This window comes from Polypterus senegalus, chromosome 10, assembly GCF_016835505.1.
Source record: "Polypterus senegalus isolate Bchr_013 chromosome 10, ASM1683550v1, whole genome shotgun sequence".
Taxonomy (NCBI): Eukaryota; Metazoa; Chordata; class Cladistia; order Polypteriformes; family Polypteridae; genus Polypterus; species Polypterus senegalus.
The window spans coordinates 168,747,419-168,770,582 of NC_053163.1; the positions used below are offsets into that span (position 1 = coordinate 168,747,419).

General features: G+C 39.9%; 1 protein-coding gene across 11 annotated transcripts in view; it reads left to right on the forward strand.

The window, feature by feature from the left end:
* ralgapb (Ral GTPase activating protein non-catalytic subunit beta) overlaps window positions 1–23,164 on the forward strand; it is a 111,195-nt gene that overhangs the window by 17,416 nt on the left and 70,615 nt on the right. For all 11 annotated transcript variants that reach the window (XM_039767377.1, XM_039767381.1, XM_039767384.1 and 8 more), the window contains exons 2-6: window positions 5,172–5,389; window positions 8,039–8,241; window positions 14,868–15,031; window positions 18,042–18,228; window positions 22,632–22,763. In XM_039767377.1, the coding sequence (XP_039623311.1) occupies window positions 5,204–5,389; window positions 8,039–8,241; window positions 14,868–15,031; window positions 18,042–18,228; window positions 22,632–22,763 (872 nt within the window). In that variant the 5' untranslated portion in view covers window positions 5,172–5,203. The remainder of the gene's footprint in view (window positions 1–5,171; window positions 5,390–8,038; window positions 8,242–14,867; window positions 15,032–18,041; window positions 18,229–22,631; window positions 22,764–23,164) is intronic.

The window sequence follows — 23,164 nt, forward strand, 5'->3', positions numbered from 1 at the left end:
GCTTTTCTAGTACAATAAACATATTGTATTACATCTGATTCTGCTCCAATTCACAAACCCAATATCCTTGACTGTTATTTGATGCTAAGACATTTTCACAAATTCAAACCTACTGTATAATAAAACACTAAGGTATGTGTGTGGTAGATAGTGAAAAAGAAAGAGAGGACAACAATAAAGAGTTGGGATGTCAAGAGGGCCGCCCATTGTAATTGGAAGCAGCAAAAGAAAAAAGAAGAAAGAAAAAAACGCAAAATTATTGTGGAGTCGTCTAAACAGACACAGATTCAAACAGAATTGCCAAAGATGGCAGAGCTTCTGGCTTTCAGTCCTCATGGCAGGAAGAGGCACATCCAGGTTGGACAGACACCGGAAATGACACCGGAGGTATTCTAGCTGTCAATTGTCTGGTTTGCAGATCAAGAAAGAGAGAAAGATGTTATGACGCAACACCAGCCCCTGTGGAATTACAGTCACTGCTGTGAGCCCTTCAGCTGTCCCCTTTGTGATGCGTGTGATGATAGATAGAACTTCATTTGCCTCCAGGGAGTAATTGGTCTTTTGTATGTGTCCTGTTCTTCAGGGTAATCTGATTGCTCAGTTTGGCCATGGTGATGCAATTAAATGAGGAATTATAAGTGTTGAGACACACAAAGAAGAGAAAAGAAATAGATGGCACACTGAGAGAGTTGCCTTCAAATATGGGAAGGATAAAAGTGCACAGGAGGTGATAAAGGTGCCTTGAAAATAATGACAGAAACTGAGAAGCAGGCTTGACAGAACGAGCTAGAGAGAGGGAGGGAGAATGAGCTTAAGGACCAAAAGGCCTTCTGGCTGGGGAAAATAAAATAATGACTGCATTTAACATTTAAGAACTCCTGGGCAATTTTGTCAGGGTTTCGTATCTCCATTGCAGCCCTGCAAAGCGTGTCTGGTTCTACTCTTTTGACGATCATATCGCTATGTACACACTGACAAAACCCATCTTTTTTTATGAAGGGTTGTGGTTTCAAGCGTCACTTTGTCTGAAGGTCGTCAGTATTCTCTCCCCAGTGCTTGAGTAAAATAAGCTTCATGTTTGAGAAGCATCTTAAAAATAGGATTGGGGTGTCGTCTGTGTCTGCCAGTCATTGAACATGTCTCTCTCGCTCTCTCTGAATGACAATTATATGCAAGAAAAGACAAAGCCCCTAATTCATTAACCGTGCTAATCACTGATCATAATACATGAACTTTTTTATATTATAATGTTGAATCGGTACTAAAATTTTGTCTTCGGTATTAATATAAGCTTTAAGACCTCACTATTGGTATCGAAACAGTTCTGAAGCAAATAACGGGTAACTCCCATCAAACCTTCATCTCACAGCTGTTTCATTCCCCCAGCCCACAAACAGGGACCCTGCCCCATTCCTCTGCACAAATTCACGCCTCCCTGCTTTGCTGCACCCCGCAAATGATCAACTGGAAAACTGGGGTTGGATGCTGGGTCACTCCTCTCCTTTGAATGTCCCGTGGGTTTATATTAATATACTAGGGGGCTTTGCCCATCCCCTACACCCCATGCCTGCACTACGCGCCAGCCACTTCATGTCTCTGCCGCTCGCGTTGTGAAGAGGGGGGCTGAACTTGGGGGGTCGCTCCTCCAAAACCCCTTCTTAAACGGTGATACAATGGGAGGTTTTTTTTTTTTAACCTCCTCTTTGCTCGATCAGCTGCTGGCCTGCTGCCGTGCCCCGTGATCTACATCTCGCCGGCACACTTATGTCATATCGCCTATGTCCATATATTCGATCTCTTTTCGCTTTTACCTTTTTATCAATATCACATTGAATTTTGATTCTGTGTTTGGAATTACATCGTGACAACGTAACGTATAACTGCCTGTGAGTAAATATCGTTTTTCCCTCTACAAGGAATGTGTCTGACAATAGCATTCACACAAATGAGAAATGATTGAACCGTATGCATGTTTGAAATTTTCTCTCGCGGGATTACACTTGCACCAAACAACAAATCTTTTATTTCTCGCGGATACGCCACTTCATTGGGAAGAAACGCTAAATTTTTTCCCTGATGGCAACACGAATTATACGATCTACAAGTCTCCCAACTTAAAGTTTAAATCCGAACAATATATTCAATCTCGTTTTGCATTTCTGTTATTTCACCAAGTAATAATTTCCGTTTGTTTGCGCTAATGCGATCTTATTACTATCCTTGTTTTGAGACTTTTGAATTTTCGTACTTCCATTATCTCTAACCTGCTCTGCATGTGTATGGCTCCAACATTTTTGAATTCTTTACGATGTTCTACTTTGTCATCTATTCTTTGTCTTTTATTTCCGGCCCCAGGCGTAAATCTCTTGGCACAAAGACTTGTCGCGCAGGACGTGAAAGTGTCCCTCTGAGAAAATCACGTCTTGTCTCTTTCCAACCTTCCGAGATTTTTTTTTTATAATAGAGATAACATTCAAAGAATGGTGAGAGCTGTCCTCACTGGTGATTAGAGCAAGACATGATACGTGTTTTCAACGTATCCATTAAAAAGCAGGGATCCCTAATGAAATTCTGATTGCGCTTATAAACAACTGAGCCCAGAGTGCTTGAAAACTACTGTTTTCTTCTAGCATTGAAATTGAAGAAATGCTGCTACTGTACCAGTTTAAAAATTTAGCTTTTTGGTACCTTTTCAGTACCGGCATACCACATGACCACAGTATATTATACATAAATTGTTTTTTGATTTATGTCATTTGTAATGGTTCAAAATCATGTATCTGCATATATGTGCTTCCTCTTGTCTGTAACAGTTTGATGTGTGCGGGTATTTTATTTCATAACGCAAGTCCTGTATTTGCGGCCAGGCAAATTGTATTTTGTGTCCGATGTTCTTAAAGCTTCTTGAATCCTTCTTTCTCTGCGGTATACATAGGTTCTTCACATAGAGGTACCAAAAAAGAATCTGTGAGGGGCACTTGAAATTCTTGGTGGGGCGGTGATATTTTGTTGGACGAGGAGCTGTTTCAGCTATGGCAAAATGTGGCTTTCCTTTCACTTTCAGTCTGAATAAGCCATAAAGTATCACCTCCCTATTCTGGCATTATAATATGACACAGATTTTTGTTTTCCTGTTGGGGACTGGGTGGTCTTGTGGCCTCGGAACCCCTGCAGATTTTGTTTTTTTTTTCTCCACCCGCCTGGAGTTTTTTTTTTTTTTGTTTCCTGTCCTCCTTATTCTTTGTTTCTTAGTATTACCTAATCTTATTTTTATATTTTTTCTTTCTTCATCTTGTAAAGCACTTTGAGCTACATCATTTGTATGAAAATGTGCTCTAGAAATAAATGTTGTTGTTACTACTAACTTCTGCTCCCAAAGTAATATTGTTGTATATTTGACTTCAATAATCTTAACAGATTCAAAGGTCTCTAGGACAACATATTTTATTAATGTTCATTCAAAATGAATGCCCTAATCACTGAACATCCATTATTGTATTGAGGAACCTCAATTCACCTGGTTAACAAATGAAAATTAAATGTCCGGTAAAGCAGTTGACTCCATCCAAGAATACTGAATAAATCGCACAAAAGGAATGTCTGAAGGCTGCTGTTTTTATTTCTGCTTGTAGCGTTTCAGTATAAGAGGCTCTTAGCAGAGGATGGATGAGGGCCTACATTGTGTGGACATTTCACTTCTGCTATGATGAGAATTAGCAGTTAGTGTAGTTGACAATTTTTAGGGTACGGGTTTTGAGGTCGCTCCTGATATCTATGCAAAAGGACGAAGGTCCAAGTCTTTAGTGTCCTGGTGCTTCCTGTCTTGCTATAGGGTTGCCAGATATGGACGCTATCCAGTGACCTGAGACGAAGACTGGACTCCTTTGGTACTGTGTCTCTCCGGAAAATCCTTGGGTGCCGTTGGCTTGACTTTGTGTCGAATGAGCGGTTGCTCACGGAGTCCCAAATGTGGCACATTACCTGCATTGTGAGGGAGCGTCAGTTACGGCACCACGGCCTTGTGGTGCTTTTCCCCAAGAGTGATCCAGCTCGTAAGATCCTCATTCTTGGGGACCTGAGTGGCTGGATCAGGGCAAGGGGTCGCCCATGTAACACCTGGCTGCGGCAGATAGAGGGTCACTTCCGGAGGGTGGGACTGGACCGTGTGTCTGCATGGGCAGATGCCAACAGGGATCCCGAGTTCTTTTATCGTGTAGTGGGTGCAGCAACAAACTTTACCAGTCCATGCTCCCCAACTTGACTTAACTTGGATTAAGTAGGTGAAAGACGGTAGATCACTGCACCAGTACCTTCGTCCCAGTACGGTTTGTCCATTCTTACTGTATACATGCGGAGCAGAAAACATTTTATGAACCATAACTTTGCTTAGAAGGATCAGTTTTGCTGGGGAGGCTGGAGGGCACTTTGCAGGTTTCTCAGGTGTCTGCGTGGCCTCTTCATATATATTAAATGTGTTTTATTTGTAGATGTTGTACTGCTTGAACTGTCATCCCCAGTAAAACCAACTCATTTGCAGGCAGCAGAGAAAGCTTGACCTGTTCTAAAGTCTTCGTTTTCTGATCCTCGCTCAGAAAGGGAATGTGGACAGAGCTGACGTAAACACGCTTAGCAAGAGTGTTTTGTGGATTTTATTTAATGTTCAGAGGACATTGTGGAAAATCAAATAAAACTGCTCAACATTGCAATGTTGGCTTTTGCATATTGATTTTTTATTTATTTATTTATTTATTTATTTTTAATATCGAGTCCAATATGTGATGGCACAGTGGCTAGTGCTGGGCCCACTTGTTGTCTGGCAGTGGAGTTTTCATGCTTTCCCCACATCTCTCTGGGTTTTCCTCCCACATCTCCAACAATGTGCAGGGTAGGTTAACCGGCAATTCACTACTCTCCCAATGTAAGTATCATTAGTGGGATGGGCCGTTGTGCCATCTCTGTCTCTTGCCCAGTGCTACCAAGATAAGGCTTAGCCTCCTGCTGCTTTCAGTTGATTTGAGAATGTAATGTTCTAAAGGCCTGGTGTGCTTGAACATGAAATAGCAGCTCCGCCTTGTTCCTGTGATGCTTGTGTCTTTTGTTCTCAGTTCTGCTACTTCCCATAAACCTCCTTTGTGTTAACATGACTCCTGTTTTTTTTTTTTTTGTCACAGGTGCCATTTGGATTGTGTAGCACCGGTGCACCATGTATTCAGAGTGGCGGTCTCTGCACCTGGTGATTCAGAATGATCAGGGCCATATGAGCGTTCTGCACAGCTATCCTGAGAATGTTGGTCGGGATGTGGCAAATGCTGTGGTGCGACCACTCGGGCAGATCTTAAATACACCCTCTGCTGTGGGAACTGAGAGCATCCTTAAAACGGATAAAGAGGTACGTACTGTCAGCAAACGCGGGCATTAGCGGGGCTCAATCAATCGGGCAAACTTCAATGTCAAGCTAACAAGTATTGTTTTTCAGGTTTTGTGTAGATGATAAAATAATGAAATATGTTTGTTTTAAAAAGCTGCTGCTTACATTTCTTTATTGACTACCTCCTGAGTCTATTGTGTTGACAGTTTAAAATACCCGACTTGTGTAAGCCATGTTTAAAGATTTAAAGCCTTAGTAAAGCATAAGGCTCGTGGTTTTCACTCCCTTATTACATAAGGTAATCAGATACAGAAGAGAGGATTAAAAATATGAGTGTCATGTACATTCAAATTATTTAAATGTGATATGTAACACAAATATTTTAATAGTTCATTTTACATGTTAATGTTGTTTTTCTATGAAATAAAGTAATCGAAGGCTATTTGGATGATATGTTTGTTTTGCTGTTTCTGTGCTTCGAATTAGATAGGATCACCATTTTCTAAAATTGGAGGTCCTCAATAAGTTGCTACTATTTAATCTGTTTTTTATGTTAGATATATACTTAATGTGCACAAGAATGTTTTAATTGCAGGTCATGTTAGCTTCCTGTAGTCTGGTTAACCATAATATTTTCATTTATATATTCACTTCAGAGTATCAGGCTAACTGGTTGTGTGTAAAATCCATTCATCCATCCGTCCATTATCTAATCCCATTTATAATATAATCTCTCAAAATACAGTTATCCCTTGTGTCCTGTGCCCCTCACCCATGATATTGGAAATATCTACAAATTCATTTTGGGAACCCCACCTCGCCTCCTAATACTGTACTGTTGATTATTTAACATACTATATAAATATATATGGAACGCCAGAAAAAGTAAAATATGCAATTACTGTACTGCAACAGTAATCTGGAGTCTTTGCACCTTCTGGTGTAGCTGCAGCAATGGCTTCATGGATGGGAAACAGGGATCGTTATTGGAGTTCACGGGCATCACTGCAGATCTCGGTAGTATTAAAGGAGACCAGGTCACTGGTGATATTCAATAATGTTATAGAGCTGATTTAAAAATTGTTACAAATCACGAAGCTGTATTTGCGTCAAAAATTAAATTATAGCTGTTTCATGATAAAAATTAAACTAGACTAAATATTTACTCTAAAGAAACATTAAGAGGTAATTAATGCTATCCTTAGTCGTTCTTTTTCTGCCATTTTCTGAACATATTTGTAACACGTTCCTAAAAATTACATTTCATTTTGTTTTTTGTCATGGCTTATCTCATTCACACGTAGTAACAATATACAAGTGTATAACGGCTTTGACTTTTTCAAAAATATAAGTTTTACTTTGATAAACAAATGTAGCGTCATCAGTTCATTTCAGAGTTATTGTCACACGTACACAGTAAGGTGAAATTCCAACGTGACCAACATGGAGCAGGCCACCAGTGTCTTTGTCCAACGGCCTGAATCTTGCTCCATTGGTTTTGTAATATATCCCTTCATCCGTTTTCAAAATCCACTTTTAAAATCACAAAATCATAGGCAGTGCGAAACAGCAGAGTTTACTTTCACATACCGGTTCATAAAATTGACGCTAACCTGTTTTACATGTGATTTTGCAACTCATTTTTTAAGGGGTTGAAAGAGAGGTACATTGCTAGTTAAGAGTTTAGTAGCACCAAAAGCCCCTTTTGGACCGGAATATTTCTCAGAAAAGGGCTTAACAGAAAATACCTGGGCAAAAATGGTCTTTTTGGAAAGCCACAATGAAACAAAATGAGATACTCTTAGACAAAAGCTGTAATCCAGCAAGACAATAACATTTGTAATCAAATTATTTGAGGTAACATCTCTGTGACTACAGTCCTGGATGAGGTCAGGCTTTGGCTGATGCAAAAATGTATTTGTGCTAATAATGGTGTCTTCTCCAGTACACTCCTGCTGCCTGATGGGAATTGTAGTCCCCACATTTGCACTGGTGTTTTGTGTTGTCCCACTCCATAATAACCCCCCTCCCTGATACATCATAGACTGTATTTTAAGTTGGTTCCATGGCAACACATGTCAAATCTTGAGAAAATAAGTTCAGCCATTTTTATATTATTGACGAACAGATAGATTATCATTTTATTTATATAAGCTGCAAGAATTGTGTTTTTAGTGTAATAAAAATGAAAAATCCAGTTTTATTGTAGTCTGTTCATTGTGTGTTAAAATATTAACAAAGAAAAATGATAAATGTGTAATATTAGATAAGAGTACAGACAATAGATTTATTTTTAATGTATTCCACTATAAAAACGCCAGTAGGATTACGAAAAGTCTACCAAGAAGTCTATTGTGTACTGCAGGGATTACATGCATTTTAAACTCGAACGGTTTACATCTGTTTTACCATGTAATTGCTCTCCCGTGGTTAGCTGCAGTTAGGTTTATACTGAAATGGCTTCTGGCTGGCTTGTACTTTGATAAATATTAACATTGGCACAGAATCATCTGGCATTTGTTCATCTTGGAGTCTGTTGTTAGTCTACCACTTAGACTCCTACCAAGAATAGGTGGTACGCGCTACAGTGAATGGATAGATTAAATGGCTTTGCAGGCTTTGTTTAAGTATATTTACTCAAAACTGTGTCCTTTTTTTCTTTTTGTATAGGTTAAGTGGACAATGGAGGTTTTGTGTTATGGCTTGACCTTGCCGCTCGATGGGGACACAGTAAAGCTTTGTGTGGACGTGTATACTGACTGGATCATGGCACTGGTGGCTCCCCGAGAGTCAATTCCTCCTCCGGTTATCAAGGAACCAAACATTTATGTGCAGACTATTCTGAAAAATCTCCAAAACCTCTTTGTGCCCAGGTATGTTACAATAAATAGAACAGCTTGAAAATATTTGAGGAGACCTTGGAGGGCTTCTGTGTTAAATCTTATATTAGTTTACACTGTCAAAAAATCTTGTAATTCTTGTCTCCCCTATGATAATTTAGGATATGGCTGCACTGTTGTTGTTCATTGTTGGACAAGAGTCTGTAGTCCCTTCTTCACTACATTATTTTGGGGATAAATATTTTGTATCTTTAAGTAGTTGAAGTGATACAAGGCTACTTTTTGTTTAGCGCTCTGAGTGCAGGCACAGAGCGCGTGACAAATTCACAGGTAAAATATAAATTACAGTGGAACCTCGGTTTGCGAGTAACTTGGTTTACGAATGTTTTGCAAGACGAGCTAAAATTTGTAATAAATTTTGACTTGATAAACGAGCGACGTCTTGCTATACGAGTAGTATTTATACACTTTGTCTGCTGAGCGTCAGGTAATCACAACTGAGCTTATGGTTCTTCTCTCAATCTCTCTCTCTCTCTCTCTCACACAGCAGGATTGTGGGCAATCGTCTCCTATTCTCTGTCTGAGTTGGCGTGCCTCACTCATATAGTCAACATCTGTACGAGCGTATACTGTTTACTACAGCATTGTGAGTGTGCTGTGACGTGCAAGTCCCCGTCTTGCACCACCAGCTTTATTCAGCTTGAAACAGCCACAGCACGGTTATTTATTATAGCAGGATCTGCCACTCTCCTATACACAGATACAGCAGTCAGGCAGGGTCGTAGCCAAGTAGTACTGTGCCCTGCGCATTTATAATGTTCCTTGTTCCTTGTATCACCCACTGACGGCAGGCACTTATAGCATGTCCGCGATCTTTCTGGATTCGCTTTTTACACTGAACTGCTAAAGCGCTGGGAGACTGCGATTGCTTTGGGACGTTTTTCTGCATGTCATCCGGTTGGGTGGAATCTCACAAGAATTTAGAAACTCGCTCACACCAGCCATGATTCTTTTCAACGGTAAAGTGCAGGTTAATTTGATTTATCTATTTTTACTTTACATTTTGTATTAATCATTTTTATATGAATAGTTTTGGGTTGTGGAACGAATCATCTGAGTTTCCATTATTTCTTATGGGGAAATTCACTTTGATATACGAGTACTTTGAACTGCGAGCACGTTTCGGTAATGAATTATGCTCACAAACCGAGGTTCCACTGTATACAAATTACTAAATATAGGGGGCCCCCTGCTCGCTTCACTCAACCAGGGGCGCATTATGCACCAGCCACTTTGTGTCTCTGCTGCTCGTGTTGCGAAGGGGGGTGCTGAACGCCCGCTAAGGAGATGCGGTCGGATCAGCTGCTCTCTTGCTGCTGCTGCCGAGCTGCGTGTTCTGCTTGTTGCGCTGCACGTCGATCATTTAATAGCCTGTACAGCAGCTGTCCTTTTGTCTTACTGCCTTGTCTTGCGGGGCATTAGTGTCTCCAAGAAAATCCCATATCGTCTCTTTCCAAGCCTTCCAATATTTTTTTTTTTGTAATAGACAGAATTACTACATATAAAAATACAGACCAGTTAAAACACTCAGAAAACATGGGAGAAACTGATGAACAAAAATGGGCCTGGCATTAAAGTTGTTATATCTGCACAGTACAGTATTGTACAAGGTACAAAAGCAAATATTTATGTGTTTTTTAAAGTCGAGAATATGTTCTTTTGGTGTATGATGGATCCCATAGTTGGTGTGACTCCTTGCAGGGTTGAAACCATGAACGATACTGTTTGTATTCGTTTACTGTGTTTTTACAAAGAGCTGATTAATCCCACTGTAATCAAATGGATAACTTGTTGAATAAATTAAGACACTGACATGTAAGCTTTGAAAAACTATTTGTTTTTTGTGTTTTGTTTTTCGCTCTGTTGAACTCCTCCCTATTCATGGTGAGACTATTGAAGCTCTCTACATTCTGTATGTTAAGTTGGGTTAATTGTAATATACGTACAAATTTCATGAACATCCACAGTAATGTGTAGTTTTTGTGGTTTTTATCCTCTCTCAGTATGACTCCCCAGTGAAACTCCATGAAGCCTGTATTTTAAATTACATAAAGAGTAATTTAAATATAAAATTTTGTGAAATTTGACATAGCAGTTTATTAGTGATTCACAAGTTTTGTGTTGATCACCGCATCCACCACCATCATTTCCATTGAATCTTTGATGTAAACTGTAGCCTTCACTGTAAGTAAAGCCACACTTCAACAATATGCCCCATTCATCACCATGAGTTCAAGTGTTTTGGTGTGATAACATAGTTTTCTCGATTTCTCCATAGAGCCTTTGAAAGGTCTTAAAGTCTAAATTTTAAGTTGTATCAGCAATAATGTGCATGTAAAATTTAATGAACGTTGACTCTGCTGTTTTGGAGAGATTCATTTTTTTTTTTTGCCCTCAGTCTCACCTCCCCCTTACAACCACTCTGCCCAATGAAATTTTTGAAACTGCCTGTTTTCTGGATTTTTAGAACACTCCAGACGAGAAACAGGCCATTCAGCCCAACAAAGCTCGCCAGTCCTATCAGTTTTATTTCTTCCAAAAAAACATCAAGTTGAGTTTTGAAAGTCCCTAACGTCTTACTGTCTACCACACTACCTGGTCGCTTATTCCAAGTGTCTATCATTCTTTGTGTAAAGAAAAACCTCCTAATGTTTCTGTGAAATTCAACCTTAACAAGTTTCCAACTGTGTCCCCGTGTTCTTGATGAACTCATTTTAAAATAACAGTCTCGATCCACTGGACTAATTCACTTCATAATTTTAAACACTTCAATCAGGTCTCCTCTTAATCTTCTTTTCCTTAAACTGTAAAGGCTCAGCTCTTTTAATCTTTCCTCATAATTCAACCCCTGTAGCCCTGGAATCCGCCAAGTTGCTCTTCTCTGGACCTTTTCTAGCACTGCTTTGTCCTTTTTGTAGCCTGGAGACCCAAACTCCACACAGTACTCCAGATGAGGCCTCACCAGTGTGTTATAAAGCTTGAGCAGAACCTCTTTGGACTTGTACTCCACACATATATAACCTGATATTCTGTTAGTCATCTTAATGGCTTCTAAACACTATCTGGAAGTCGATAGCTTAGAGTCCACTGTGACTCCTAAATCCTTCTCATAAGGTGTACTCTCGATTTTCTGACTGCCCATTGCGTATTCATACCTAATATTTTTACTTCCTGTGTGTAATTCTTTACATTCACTGACTTTAAATTTCATCTGCCACCAATCTGCCTGTGTGCTATCCAAGTCTTTCTGTGATGATATAACGGATTCCAAATTATCTGCTAGTCCACCTATCTTGGTATAATCTTCAAACTTAACCAGCTTGTTACTGATATTCCTATCTAAATCATTTATATATATTAAAAAAATAGCAGCGGTCCCAGCACTGACCCCTGCTGGTCACCACTCTTAACATTGGCGAGTTCTGATGAGGTTCCTCGCACCATCATCACCCTCTGCTTCCTGTGTCTGAACCAATTCCGCATCCATCTAAAGTCATCACCCTGAACAGCCACTTCTTTTAGTTTGATGCCCAACTTCTCTCCTTATCAAAGGCTCAATCTTATCCTTAATAATTCCTTCCATTAATTTTCCTGTGATGCATGTTAAGCTTATTGGCCTACGAGGTGTGGCAGAAAAGTAATGAGACTGATTTTTTATTTACCAAAGTTTTTATTTTTTTCAAACATCAATGTTATCCTCTTCAAAGTAGTTCCCTTGGGCAGCTACACACAGATGGAGACGTTGTTCCCACTGTTGGTAGCAGCGCTGGAAGTCTTCAACCGGTATGGTCTTCAGCATGTCTGTTACACTCTTTTGGATGTTTTCTAAAGTCCCGAAATGACGTCCTTTGAGGACATTTTTCAGTTTAGGAAAAAGTCACACGGACTGAGGTCAGGTGAATAAGGGGGCTGGGGAACCACAGGAATGCCTTTTGAGGTCAAAAATTCTGCTCAATTGTGAGGTTTTTCGGCACCATTTTGGCACAGACCTTTCGCATGTGCAAATGTTCAGTCAAAATTTGATGAACTGTAAATCTGTTCAAATTTAATTGTTCACTCAACTTTCTTAATGTTAAACGACGGTCTGATCTCACAAGAGTGTTCACACATTCGATGTTTTCATTGGTTTTCGAAGTTGAAGGCCTCCCTGAACGGTGTTCATCTTCAACGTGTTTTCTGCCTTCCAAAAATGATTTGTGCCAGCGAAAAACTTGAGCTCGGGATAAAGAATGTTCCCCATAGGAACACTTGCCGATTCTCCAAGCTTAACACAACATTTAATGGCACAACGTTGCTCCAAATTCCGCTGTTCCATTTTGCGTGACGTACAACCAAAAACACAACTTCGCTAATAGCAGTCACAAAAATCACGTAGTTAACGGAAGGAGTTGAAACTCGCACTGAGCTATGGGAGGGTACTGATACACGTGCTCTATCAAGGACAACAGCGCAGCGTTGCTAGATCGCTTGCAGTGTTGCCAGTCTCATTACTTTTCTGCCACACCTCGTATATTTGCTTGCATCTACTCTGTCACCCTTTTTATATAATGGGATGATATTTGCCATTTTCCAGTCCTTGGGAATCTCTCCACTGTGCAGTGACTAACTAAAAGTATGCGTCAAGAGTTTATATCTGTACTGTCTAGCCTCCTGAAGAACTCGAGGGTAAATATTATCTGGTCCTGGTGATTTGTTTTGTTTGATTTCAGTCGGTTTCTCTTTATTATACCTGCAAAATTTCATTAAAATTGATTCAGCTGTTTGAAATAATGCAGTTTTTTGGTTGCCCCCCTCTCCCAAATGCAATTTTTGAAATGTCATGTAGCCTGTACTTTAACCTAGAATAACAGCAACTTAATATTTGTGAAAATCAGTTCAGCCATGTTTGCGTAATTGTCAGACTAGCAGACGATGCAATCTAAGGGTTGAAATGAGGTCCTTAGTGAGCAAAAAGGGTAAATAACATCAAACGATGCCAAAAAATTCACAAGACAGGCAGCAAAACTAGTAAAACGTAACTGTAGTTCATATAGAGCAAGATGAACTTTTCCATTTTGGCCTCACATTTTGTGTTCACCATGAAAACATACTGCTTCGTAGTGATCACATTGGTCATCTAAATTTCCAAAGTAGTGCTCATTGCAAACCTCATTAAAATCAATGCTTTTATATAGTTGGAATTTTCATGTAATTGACAATCTCCTCATTTACCAGCATGCATTTCTCTCTTGTTCTTGCATTTTGAATCCTGAACATTTTCTTACCTGTTTATAAGCCATTGTGTTTGCCTGCTGCTCAGTTGCTCTACATTTAGGATTACTTCTTACTTGGCCAAGTGCTTTAGTGTATCTTCTTCTTGGTTCTCATTCTCCACATCTTAACCATCTTCAGTGATGTGCTTGACAGTCAGTAGATGTCACTACTCTTCTTCTTCCTGCCATTTCGGTGGGTAGCAGTTTATTCTGTGACCACTTTGCATTAAAAAAAAACACACAAGCACAGGTCACATTGCCATCCTTGCTGGACATTTCACAAAGTTCGATGAACGCTGATCAACAAGTACAAAAGATTTTTGTTTTTAAAAAGGTAAAGGGAGGAGCCCTTCAAGTTAGGGTCAGCATTGCATGTCACAACCAAAGGGCAGTTATAAAGCGGTTGCTTACACAAGTAAGAACTGACACTTGATTGTGAATCCTGAACCCGTGTTTGATGATGTTCTTGATTGTCGCCACCCACATCTTCTATGTTCTGTGTTCTGCACTAGTACTCAGCAGATACCAACTGTTGTTCTTTTTCTTCCTATTACAGTGGTGTTTGCTTGATGCTCATTCTATTTTTTCCTCACCATGTCACTTGGTTTAGCTCACTTTGCTCTAGTAAACACACAAACACAGGTCACTTTGCTTTACCTCCAACTTTTCGAATTTCCAAAACATATCCTGAGATACGTTTAAAATTAAGACCGAGATCAAGATTCTAGCCCTAGTAGTTGGTGAGTAATCGCGTGACTGGCAGTCAGACTGACCTTATGATTTTATTATATATGATTATAAAAGTTTACACAGTCAATCAGTGAGTCATGACCTCTGTAGTATTTTGAAGGAGACTTGTCACAAGGCTACTTACAAAGCAACACAATACACGATTTTCAAATACTGAGGAATAATCTCGCTGGAAAAAGTTTGAAGGCTGCCGATGTTATTAAAGTTAAGTGGTTAGATGAACATGCTGTAAGTCACTAACCCAAATCGCATGAAATTAAACTTGTAGGCATGAAATATATTAATCAAGTTCAGTTTCATAAAATTCGAATTGCAACATTTTGGATTCCAGTGAATGGGTTTTATATTCAAGCTTTCCTCAGTGCAGTGGTGTGTAACCTTCATTTTAGGCAGAATAAACGGTCTGAGCTTCTCCTTTTAAGCTAAAGATTTCCCAGTGCTTTCAAAACATTGCATACCACACAGCAATTTTAGAAACCGGGCTGCTTCCTAGGGATTCCAATAGTGTGATTCAAATTTAAATAGCTATTTTATTTAATATTTTGTTTACAATTTTATATGCACCATTAATGCGCTTGTGTTTTTCATTTTTTTAAGGCAAGATCATGCCCCCAATCAATTCAGGCTATGTCAACAGGTGCTGACAGCAGTGCAGAAGCTGGCCAGGGAGTCTGTCACAATGATAAGAGAGACCTGGGAGGTGCTGTTGCTTTTTCTGTTGCAGATCTGCGATACGCTTTTGGCGCCTCCTACCATGCCAGGTGAGTCTGCCTGTTGTAATAATACACTCAAATAAACAAAGCTATTTCTGGCTTCCTTCTGCTGCCAGCTATACATATACAGTAGCAGCAACTGTTCTGATCACTGTTATCTGGAACGTTATTGTCACTCAAACAGCTCCCAGGCTCCCTTTTGCTCTCTTGATCCAGCAATTAAGAAATTAAGCATATTCTCCTATCACCACAACTCAACTTCCTTTAGTATCATCTTTTGTAACTCTTCTGTTTCCTCCCCTGCATTTTCTTTATAGTACAACCCCTGCCCTGCCATTTTCCACCTTTTCCTCAGCCTTCCTACACAACTTCAGCCTCGTTCTCCTTACTAAATGCTTTCATGTCTCCACATCACTGCTTTATTTATACTCCAGTTTCTTTTACAGAAACAACAAACGTCTTCCTGATTTATTCCCATCTGATTCCTTTCCTTGATATTCTGCCATGTTTTGCTCATCATGTAAATTTATAAACCTTACACTTCAGTGCCCAAGAAGTTACTTTAGAAGTCGAAGTGTCGAGAGAGCTCAGGAGCTTATTTATTGCTTCCACCACAGAATCTCCCTCCATTTGTGTTCATCATGTTACCTAACTCTTATCTGTTAAGTATGTTTCCTCTACATTTGATGAAAAATAGTTAAATGCTTCCCTTAAAGCATGACTTTGAAAGCTTGATCAGTTTTTAAGTACTACGTAGGTGATTAATCAAGTCTGCAGATATTTATGGATGAGAATATGCTGGAGCTCAGAAGAAAGGCATGTGCATTACAGATGGAAACTTAGGAACAGCGCCTTTTCAGTGTTTATTAGATTCCCGGGGTGATTTTAAGCAGTTAAGTCAGAACCAACACCAGCAAGAGAGCGAGAGAGAGGTTAGGAGCACACACTGAATACAGCGCATTGCCGCACCCACCACACGACAGACCACCTCAGGATCCCAGATTAGGACCCGAGTGCAGCCATGCAATGGATGACACCTCAGCACCACACCAGTTCAGATGGAATGGAACAGTGGAAGGTTTTTTATGGTGACTGGAGTGCCAGTTCTGCCACCAACCCCCAAGTTTTTCCCTGCAGGTTGGAGGGCCGACATGCAGGGATGGATGCAGATTAACATCATACCCAGGAAGGAGCGATTGCAGGTTAAGGGCCTTGCTCAAGGGCCCAACAGAGTAGCAAGAAGCATCATAAATTGTAGAAAGATGTGTCAAATTCTGACCTTTTTCTGATGGTATAACTCACTGAACATGTTATACGGTTTTAGTTGAGCTGTGATCACCACAATTAGCACTACACAAAGCACAATTATTTTCCAGTCTACAAAAGAACGGCACTCATTTCAAAGTGACTGATGTAAAGGGGACAAGCGTGGTTATTTATTCAGGAAAATTTGTGACATGGTAAAAATGGAATGGTGAAACTAAAAAATAAAAAAATAAAATGCTGTGTAGGGCTGCTTGCCCTGAAAAATGTTTTGAGTTGTGTCAAGCCAGACCCGGACACACACAGGCGGGACACAGGTTCAAACACAACACAAATCACCAACACCATAACGCACAGTTCAGTCCCTTCCTTGCCGCCAGTCCATTTGCCTCCACTCCTCCTCAGGCTTTGTCTTCTTCCTCCCGACTCTGGCCCTCTGAATGGAGTGATGCGGCCCCTTTTATATTGGCCCCAGGTGCTCCTCGATGACCTTCCAGCAGCACTTCCTGGTGTGGCGGAAGTGCTCCAGTCCATGCCTCTGGAATCGCCCAAGCGCCCTCTCGTGTCCCGGGGGAGGTATTGCCCCTCTCCCAGTCTTCTCATCTTCCAGGCATCCCGGCTGGGCAAGAGCCCTGGCCGTCCGCCACATTTGTGTGACTTTTCTTTGAAGACCAGGTTTGCTGCATTTGTTTTGACACATTTTACTGCCTGAACAGATCCTGTGCTACACGAATGTCTTCAGTTAATCACTCAGTACTGTAAGTACTTCTTTAGGAAAACACGTGAGCTTCACAAGCCTCCCCCCAAAAACACTTAGCAGTCTTCTTACAAAATCTGTGTAGTATAAAGATGCTGTATTTTTTTATTTATTTATTTTTTTGATTTTATTGAAATCGCACAACATTCCATACAAATAAATCAATTTTTACAAAAATAGGATCGAAAACAAATCAACCCCCTCCCCTAAAGATGCTGTATTTTTTGATCTTATGAAATTACATTGTCCTGTTTAGCCATTTAATTTGCCACATACAGTGTCTCTGTCCTGACTTCCTGTATTGTTTTGCTTATTCATAACTTCTAATTGTTTATGATCTCCAAACAAATTTAGTATAATGCAAAACAAAACCTGAATAAACACAGTGCACAGTTTTTTTTTTTTTTTTTTTAATGAACATTTGATTTATTGATGGGCAAAAAAAGCACCCTTATCACCCATGTCATGTGTTCTGTGCCTGGCTTGTTCCTGTGGTTTCATTGGTTTGGAAGTCGTTGTCCGAGGGCTGAGTAAGAGACGTCAACTCGTCAACTGCCTCTGGTGAATTCAGCCCCAGTGACTACTTCTCTACTCCCCCCGCTCCAAAGAAACCATACGATTGAACACATTTCTGTTTTCAGTTTATATCTGTAATAATTCTTGTCTGCCGTATACTCTGTAATTTAAAGTGTGATCAAACCATTTTCCTGCAATTGTAGCTCAGCTTTAAAAGAGGACAGGTAGTTTAGAAATATTTTTTGGCACATCTAGAGAAAGCAGAAGAGAAATGGCCTTTGATAGCCTATAAAAAACCTAAACCCGCCTCCTTTATAATTTGCTCATCATAAGCTAGCAGTTTTTCCATAATTCTTATTCTGGCGGCAAGAGGAACAATTCTTCCATCTCTGTGCGACTTACACAGCTTTGTCCTGCTTGCTGTCCTGCTGCAATCTTTGCTGTAAATAACACCGGTTGTGATTTTTTTTTTTTTTTCCTGTATGTTTAAAGAACTTCAGCTCCCAGATGTTTTCTTTGCAGGTGGAATTGCTGAGAGTTTGGCAGAAAAGCTGATAAGTGTGCTATTTGAAGTGTGGTTTTTGGCTTGCACAAGATGTTTTCCCACACCTCCTTACTGGAAGACTGCCAGAGAGATGCTAGCCAACTGGAGACATCATCCAGCTGTGGTGGAGCAGTGGAGCAAAGTCATCTGTGCTTTGACCTCCAGGTTAGTGAGCTTAAATTTAACAGAGACCTGTAATGCTTAGATTCAGTGCTGTTAATGTTTTAAGACTGTACTCTGTCAGTTGTATAAAAATTATGAGGCTCCACACCCCCAATATAAAAAGATGTACAGATACTTTTATTGTTAACTATATATGAGCCACTTCTTTAGCCAGACTTGCACAGTTAATGCTTGAGCAGCCAAACACCCATTTTTATGTTTTATAATTGTAAGTCATATGCTCTGTGGCATTATACAGTATTAGCTATTTAAGTTAAACTGGGTAAGGGTGAGGCTTTGCTCCTTCTCCTTAAAACACAACTGTTTGCCTCTAACCCACCAAGTACAATGTAAGTGGAAAAATCGTCACTACGTCTGAACTGTTAGTACACGCCTTGAAAGCAACTGAAAGTAAAGGGAATTACAGTTAGGATTCAGTTGTGTTACTTAACATGCTAATGCCTTGGATTCTTCTTTGTAATACATTGTTGCAACAAATACATGTGCCTGCTATACGGTCATCTGGACCAGCTAAGCACCCTCTGGCATGTTAGAACAATGTAGGAAAGGCGAGTCAATGAGACATATCCATAACTTGAGGATATGGATTAGCTCTGAGACTTACGGGACTTCTCCACCCACAAATTATATTTTTTTAATATGTTATTTAACGCATGTAGTTCATAGTGATGGGCAAGCAAAATATTTAATCTCAACGGAAAACAAAGTTTCTGATAGAATAGGAGTTTATGGTGAGCAACACTAAAACAGGAAATAATATCCAAAACATCCAGCAAAAAAAACTATCATTATTCATGTTGCCTAATCCACAGTGCCCAACGCCCCTTTTTACTAAAATATTGTTTAATAATAATTAAATAAATGTTCTGGAGTGCAGTTCCAGAAAGTGTACTCGTGAGCAAAAATAAAAAATGCTCAAAATGCAGCTGCGCATTCTTGCTGTTTCACAGACTGACGTTAAGTAATCCCAAGGTACTCCACTTGTGGATGTGTCTGGACATGTAACGATGCAAATGAGTGTACAGTTCAAATGCTTGTTTGCGTTTGGTCACATTCAGTTTGTATGTATTTATGTACATACATATACATACATACATAAATACATACAGTGGACCCTTGACTTACAAACTCAATTCGTTCGCAAGGGCTGGTTGTAACTCAAGTTGGTTGTAAGTCAAGACTATTTTTCCCACTTACTTAACCTTTTCATAATAAAAAAGGGTTGTATAATGCGCATAATTTACCAAAACACCAATAATTTTTCTAAAGTACTAACCTAAAAGTTATAAAAAATGCCTAGCCTACCAGAAACAACAATTTCATACTGTACTGACCATTTAATTTGACATTTTTGGGCTGCAGGAAGGGAGGAGGAGGAGAATGAAACGTGGTTATTGTTTAGAAGGAGCCTCCTTATGCAGATCTTTTCTTTGTAAAATTGTCGAGATGCTGGATTTCGACATGCTGTACATATTAGCTAGAGCGGTCACGAACACCACTCTCATATTTCCGCACAATTTCCTTCTTCGTTTTGATTGTGATCGCTGTTTCTCAAGTTAATAATGACAGTAGTCGAGCACTCAGTTCAAAGCTGGCCGTGTTGTAAACTGCTGTAATAATACACTCCAAAGCAAGCCGGTGCTGACTCAGCCTGATGACATCATCATGTGCCGCACCAGCCCGCTAGCTAACATCCCTTAACAATCGTTTTCTTTACCTTCGTTACCTTCTCTTCCTTCCTTAGCAATTATGCGTCTTGCTTGCCATGGTCTTGGTGAATTATATATATATATAAATCACTGCACTGACCGAAATTGCGTCCACAAATACATGTATCTGGGCTCCGACTGACGCTTACAAACGCTCTTGGCTGTTTGTTTACAATTGCACAAGCGGATACATGTGACCGCATTTGGGTCGTAACACAAGACGTCGGTCGTAAATCAAAAACAAAAATTTTGGTCGTAAATCAAGTTGTTCGCATGTTAGGCCGGTCGTATGTCAAGGGTCGACTGTGTATATATATATATATATATATATATATATATATACACATATATACACACACACACACACAGTGGGTACGTAAAGTATTCAGACCCCCTTCAATTTTTCACTTTGTTATATTGCAGCCATTTGCTAAAATCATTTAAATTATTTTTTTCCCTCATTAATGTACACAGAGCACCCCATATCGACAGACAAAAAAAAAAGAATTTTTGAAATTGTTGCAGATTTATTAAAAAAGAAAAACTGAAATATCACATGGTCCTAAGTATTCAGACCATTTGCTCAATATTTAGTAGAAGCCCCCTTTTGAGGTAATACAGCCATGAGTCTTCTTGGGAAAGATGCAACAAATTTTTCACACCAGGATTTGGGGATCCTCTGCCATTCCTCTTTGCAGATCCTCTCCAGTTCTGTCAGGTTGGATGGTAAACGTTGGTGGACAGCCATTTTAGGTCTCTCCAGAGATGCTCAATTGGGTTTAATTAAGTCAGGGCTCTGGCTGGGCCATTCAAGAACAGTCACAGAGTTTTTGTGAAGCCACTCCTCCGTTATTTTAGCTGTGTGCTTAGGGTCATTGTCTTGTTGGAAGGTAAACCTTCGGCCCAGTCTGAGGTCCTTAGCACTCTGGAGAAGGTTTTGTCCAGGATATCCCTGTACTTGGCCACATTCATCTTTCCCTCGATTGCAACCAGTCGTCCTGTCCCTGCAGCTGAAAAACACCCCGACAGCATGATGCTGCCACCGCCATGCTTCACTGTGGGGACTGTATTGGACAAGTGATGAGCAGTGCCTGGTTGTCTCCACACACTGAGGAGAGGCAAGACACATGACAGCCCGCATGGAGTTTGCTAAAAGACACCTGAAGGACTCTGAGATGGTGAGAAATAAGATTCTGTGGTCTGATGAGACCAAGGTAGAACTTTTTGGCCTTAATTCTAAGCAGAATGTGTGGAGACAACCAGGCACTGCTCATCACTTGTCCAATACAGTCCCCACAGTGAAGCATGGACAAAAACCTTCTCCAGAGTGCTAAGGACCTCAGACTGGGCCGAAGGTTTACCTTCCAACAAGACAATGACCCTACGCACACAGCTAAAATAACGAAGGAGTGGCTTCACAACAACTCTGTGACTGTTCTTGAATGGCCGGCCCAGCCAGAGCCCTGACTTAATTAAACCCAATTGAGCATCTCTGGAGAGACCTAAAATGGCTGTCCACACCGTTTACCATCCAACCTGACAGAACTAGAGAGGATCTGCAAGGAGGAATGGCAGAGGATCCCCAAATCCAGGTGTGAAAAACTTGTTGCATCTTTCCCAAGAAGACTCATGGCTGTATTAGCTCAAAAGGGGGCTTCTACTAAATACTGAGCAAAGGGTCTGAATACTTAGGGCCATGTGATATTTCAGTTTTTCTTTTTTAATAAATCTGCAACAATTTCAAAAATTCTTTTTTTTGTCTGTCGATATGGGGTGCTCTGTGTACATTAATGAGGGAAAAAAATAATTTAAATGATTTTAGCAAATGGCTGCAATATAACAAAGTGAAAAATTGAAGGGGGTCTGAATACTTTCCGTACCCACTGTATATATATTTATATTTTATATATATATAAAATATGTGTATGTATATATGTGTATATGTACATGCATACAGGTTGGCACACAAACATCGTTTTTATTTTCCTTTACAATACATTCCATATTAGCACCAGTTTTCGCTCTCATCAGTGGCAAAGACCAGCCAAATCATTATCAACAAACATCCTGCCATGACAGAGCTCTGCAGTCCATCTGATGACTGTGGCACATGAAGGAGACTTGTCCTAGTACACATTGGTTAGATGTGAACAAATCTCGCGTGGCTTATTTTTTTCTCACAAGCATAAACTAATTAAAGTTACCAGTTTTTATTTCTTTTCAGAATATCTTCTTTCTTCTGCAATATTTTTCTCACTTGTAGTATTTTTTGAGTTTTACCTCCCATTGAACGAACCAGTGAATAAACATAGATAAGTGCTGCCAGTAAAAACCCTATTCTTGTTATCAGAGCAAGTGTGAAAGTTACACCCAGCAAGTTATTTGGATTTCTGATAAGTCTCAAAGGAAACCATTCTTTTCCCAATCTGCGGTGGTCCAGAGAGGAACGAGTGGCCAGTGTGTAAAGACTGCTTAACCCGTAGTTAGACATCGGTGTCAACTCAGACACGTTTGTCTCAGTTAGTTAGCTTTGTGGGATTGGTCAACATTCAGTGTGCTTAAGCAAATAAGAAACCGGATATTTTGACCTTTTAAAATTTTATTCAGTCAACTTGTAAGTGTGGTTTTGAATTCAAATTGTGTTGTGTTTTACCTTCTACTGATTTTTCTTTTCAGATTATTGAGATTTACATATGGTCCCTCATTTCCTCCCTTCAAAGTTCCAGATGAAGATGCAAATCTAATTCCTGCAGAAATGGACAACGACTGCATTGCCCAGACCTGGTTTCGCTTTTTGCACATGCTCAGGTAGGATGAAATGTCAGCCTCTGCTGTTTATTATCACTTTTGTGTTGATGGGGAGGAATCGGTGTTCTGAGGTGCACAAGGGGCAAGGCAGGGCCTCCCGTTTAAAGGTATGCCAACGTGTGATGCCTGTGCTGTAAAAAGGCTTCGGTCTCATTTTTACAAGTTATGGTGTTCGGATATTGCCTTCCTGACACTTTGTGATCATAAGTAAGCAGGAAAATTAATATGAATGCACATAAAAAGCTATTTGTGTGTCATACCACTTCTGCACATGCAAACCATCAGTGTTTTCTTCTGACCATCTTTGGCTGCTTTTTGAATCAGATTTCTGCTTTTTCCCCTGATAACTTGTAGTTTTTCTGAGTTTCTTGTGCATTGCAACACTGACATATCTCTGCAGA